This window comes from Berghia stephanieae, chromosome 10, assembly GCF_034508935.2.
Source record: "Berghia stephanieae isolate SIO BIC M18660-M18661 chromosome 10, UCSD_Bste_1.3, whole genome shotgun sequence".
NCBI lineage: Eukaryota > Metazoa > Mollusca > Gastropoda > Nudibranchia > Aeolidiidae > Berghia > Berghia stephanieae.
In genome coordinates, this window is record NC_088369.1 from 17,488,652 (window position 1) to 17,493,152 (window position 4,501).

The following is a 4,501-nucleotide window of genomic DNA, read 5'->3' on the forward strand; positions in this document are numbered from 1 at the left end:
CCATTGCGTTGTAAATAAAGGTCATATCAGCGCCAGTAAAAAGGAAAAGGAGCTTAAATTAATTAATTAAATTAATTTTGGTCAGACAGATGAACCCTGAATAAATCTGACAAAGACCTATGTTTGATTGTGATTCGATGATAAATAGTGGTTTAATCTTGGGGATTCCATTATCATGAGTAGGGATGAGGTATACGGCCATTTCACGTTCATAACAATATCAATTTAATTTATCTTTTATTTGGCAATGCAGCTGCTGCATCGAACGGCTGGCAACACATCTAACCGATTTAATGAACTAAAATGGTGTGGGGGGGGGGGGGGGGATGGGAAATGACAATAAACCTTTGTTCTCCTGTAGACAATGATAGATACATAAGGGAAAAGGCGTGTATTTGTTTGTTTATGTTTTATGCTCCCATTGTCTGTAGTTCTTCACCATTCAGTGGTAGGAGCGGGGTTGTGGATTCCCAGTCATCTTTTAAAAAGAAATTAAAATCTCATCTTATGAGAAGCTCACTCGAGATTAAATAAAACATAATTTTAATAAGATATACATTTGTTACATCAAAATTCTCATGACATAATATTGTTATAATCTCCCTTCCTCCGCCATTATTGTTAAAAGTCCTGATATGATTTTATTCAATAATTCATGTTAACAGATATTTTTTCGTCCCTGTATGCATATGCACGTTTTGGTGAATGTGTGTGTCTTTGTCAGGGTGTGTGTGTATGTATGGACGTGTTGTGTCTGTTTGTGCGTGCTTGTATAAATGTGTGTACAAAATGTTTTTAATGATGTTTTACAATTTGGGCACCTAGAGCTGTTTTGTCAACGGGATTGGGCGCTATACAAATAAACTTTATTATTATTATTATTAATTATGTTTTGGATGTTTTTAGGGGTTTTACGGCACTTGCGACACATTAAAGTCATATCAGCGCCAGTAAAAAGGAAAAGAATGGGAGAGTAAAAAGTTCTAGAATTACAATTAAAGCTCCCGAGGAAAGGTAAGACAAATGGGAATTGGTTCAAATAAGGAACAGATGTAGATTCCAAGAGCAGACTATCAAAGGACTTAGTTTGAGATCATCTAAAAGTCTCATTCTGACACCAGCACCAAGAAGAATACACTCAAATGTTTACAAATCATATATATGCAAACAAAACATAACACAGTGCATAACAGAGTGATGATTTACAAGGAAAACAATATCATTTCCCCGAAACTCTAACTATACATTTGACTGTTTCCCTCTCAGTCAGGGCATCCGGCCTGGGCCAGGACAAAACCATGCACACTCGAGCACATAAATCTCGAACTAGTCGTGTTTTAGACGTCCGTGTTTTCGAGTTGTCTGTATTGTGTATTTGTGACCCTACGCCTCGAAGCGGTATTAAGTCGGGATTTGGAAAACGACTCAGTCCTTAACTTGCTCTTTGGCTTTCATTGATTCTACACAATTCTAGCACATCCGCAACAAAAAGGATGACGTAATTTTAAATCTCTCTATACACAATCAAGTAATGATAATCTCATCTTCAACAAAAAGGGGAAATGATTTTAAATTTCTCACGTTATTACAAAGTAATAATAATCTATCTAGCTTGCCAACTATTCTTCAATTAAGGGTAATTCTATAAGCTTGGATCTTTGTTGTATTCCACAATGCAGTAGTACAAGAATTCAAACAGATGAGTGCCTGTTCTTAATAGCCTTTATTTCTCCGGAAATACTTCGATCTTTCCATTCATTCAACTAAACATTGCATTTGAGTATTGATGATTGATGGTATGCGTAACCTTCGAAGTGTACTGTCTGTTAGAATTTGATGAGACGTCATCACCTAACTGAACTTAGAGGCAGCGAAAATGCGTGCCAAATTTAAGTAATTATTACAAATAAACATTATTAGAGTGAAAGAATGTTTGCCGACTTGACATGTGATGAACTGATCTAGATACGCATCGTCTGCGATTAAAACCTTTTTGCCACTTTTGAAGTTTCCAGTCTTTGTATTTTAGTCTCAGGTTTCGTGTTGTTTTAAATCCTCTTAAGTTATCTGAGGTTACATGTGTTTAAAATAATCGACGATCGCTAATACGAGGGTGAGTCAAAGAGTAATGGGACAAATCTCCTACCGAGTTCATTTCTTTATCACGTGATGTCATATTTGGCTCAATTAAACAAACACGTGCACTCTTTGGGCCAAAAGTAAAAAGTTTTAATTTTGTCAAATTTTGACGAAGTTATCACAATTCAAAATAGCTGCCCCCATGGATGTCCGTCAGCGACAGAAAGCTGTCATTGAATTTCCTGTTTTCGAGGACGAAACATCGAGTAACATTTTTAAACGCATTGGTAAATTCTATAAAACTCCGGCATTTTGTAAAGGTAGTGTTTTAGGCGGGCTGAACCTGAGTCGAAGAGATAATCATTGGAATGGCGACACCCCTCTTTCTCAAAGACCAAAAAACTTCAAAGCTGAGAAAGGCGGAGACTATGTTGAGAAGTGGCATTCTATTTGGCTAATGCCAAAATTTGATTTGAGATATATTGCACGGTATTGATTCAATTATTGTTTTAAAGAAATGAACAGAGTTCCATTACCAATTGACTCGCCCTCGTACGGTAATATAATTACAGTTTAAGAAAATTTGATGATTTAGTCACTGTTATTGACATTCATTCGACTTCGAGAGTTTCTTTAAGTTGCCTCCCTTTTGTTTCCGGAAGTAGCATGATAATTCCAGAACACAAGATAGCGAGGCCAGCCATGATGATATAGCAGATGAAAAAAGAATCTGGATCATTTGGAATAAGATAAGGGCAGCTACTCCTCCCAGACGGAGTATAAAGTTTGTCCAGCTTGTCCCAAGTCCTCGGACAACAGTGGGGTAAAGTTCTACCGTGTATGTCAACATTACTCCCCAAAACCCACCAATGGTAGACCTTGCAACAATGGCCATTATCAAAACTCCTGTTGTTTTGGCAAAACCCGAGGCTAGTTGATGGAAGAAGGCAGCTGTCAATAAACACACTCCAGAAATTCCAGAAAATGCAATGCCTGACGGTTTTCGTCCAATCACGTTTGGAAGAATCATGAATGTTGGGGAGAACAAGATATCAAAAGCGTTCATCATAATAAAATTTATGTAAAAGTCTCCGCTTAGCGCTTTGACGCCGAAGCCCATTGCGAAAAAAATTAAACTCATCGTGAAATTTGGCAAAATTAAAAGTAAAGTATATTTTTTGTACGGGGGTTTAAATAAATTAAAAATACTGGAGCGTGCTTCATCCTGTAGTAAACTCGTGTTTTCATTCATTTACTCATCTTTGCCGGTTTCCGATTCATGTGTAGAATTTACCCATCCACTGGTATCATTTATTGGCAAATCTTTATAACCTTTTGAGACCTCTTCGGAATTTTCTACAACTTTTTCTCCCTCTCTGTTGCAGTTAATTTTAGATTCGATGTCTTCCATGGGTGGCAAAACTTTACCATTTAGTTTTGACATTTTCTTTATATCTTTCTCAAACTTTGAGGTTTTATTTGTTACTTCAAGCCACCGAAGACTTTCAGGTAGCCAGAAGACAGGAAGGATGCTTATTCCAACGACAACTGCTCCAACTATACGAATATGACGTCAATTCTTCAGTAACATGCAAACTACCATAACAACAATGGTCAGAATAGTAGATATTGGTGCAGTAGAAATAGGATTTCTCCACTTTTTGGTGACAAATTGAGCTGTGTAAACAAAATGTAAGATTACAAATCCAGACAGAGACAAACCTATGAAAAATTGCATAACTGCAAACATCTCCCAGGAAGTGGCGAATATGGAAATCACACCGATGGCGCATGTCATTGCAAAAGTGGAGTAGATGGTCATTTTTCTTCCTATAGCGTCTCCTAAATACCCAACAAATGTTGCCCCAAAGGCCATCCCTGCATACTGTAATGATATGATAAGGGAAGCAATCCAGGCTTTTCCACATACCAGGCCCCACTCTGTGACGATAGTAGATGTGCCAGGCCTAAATTCTATGTGTTGACAGGAGTCAAAAAGTGTGCAATTGCCTGTGATAAATTCTGTAGAAGAATTTGTGATCAAATTTTCATTAGTCTCTATGATTGTAATGGAATGATGGCTGTATTTTGATGTAGATCTAGAATTTTCTGGGACATTAGTGGCCACGTTTGAGTCCAAGCATCGCCAACCTGGGTTGTAGTTTCCAAAAGCCATGAACATCTGACTGAAGGCACTGGCCAAGAAGCCCAGGACGAGCACTGCTAGAAATACAAGGACTTGAAAAGGTCCACATCCCACGACATGCTGTATCATGTACTCTGATTTACCTGGAGGGAGAAAGTTTCAGAACGAGAAAAGTCATTACGCATGTTTACAGGGTTACCGCGTGATGTTCTAGAGATCTCATTTGTATCATACTATATTATAAACTTTACACAAGGCAGAAACGTCGTTTGTTTT

At 37.6% G+C, this 4,501-nt stretch overlaps 1 protein-coding gene across 1 annotated transcript; it reads right to left on the reverse strand.

The window, feature by feature from the left end:
* Positions 1–3,331: 3,331 nt before the first annotated feature.
* On the reverse strand, positions 3,332–4,354 carry LOC144980598 (solute carrier family 22 member 4-like). The gene is made up of 2 exons (XM_078928274.1): positions 3,802–4,354; positions 3,332–3,636 (listed from the first exon to the last, which is right to left on the reverse strand). Exons 1-2 carry the CDS (start codon positions 4,352–4,354, stop codon positions 3,332–3,334), a joined length of 858 nt encoding a protein of 285 aa, XP_078784400.1.
* Positions 4,355–4,501: the final 147 nt, after the last annotated feature.

Excerpts from the sequence above, each read along its gene's own strand:
- LOC144980598 (XM_078928274.1), bottom strand. The coding sequence starts at position 4,354 with ATGATACAGCATGTCGTGGGATGTGGACCTTTTCAAGTCCTTGTATTT. Across the intron at positions 3,637-3,801 it reads AGTTATGCAATTTTTCATAG|TTGGAGCAGTTGTCGTTGGA; the intron begins GTTTGTCTCTGT and ends ATATTCGTATAG.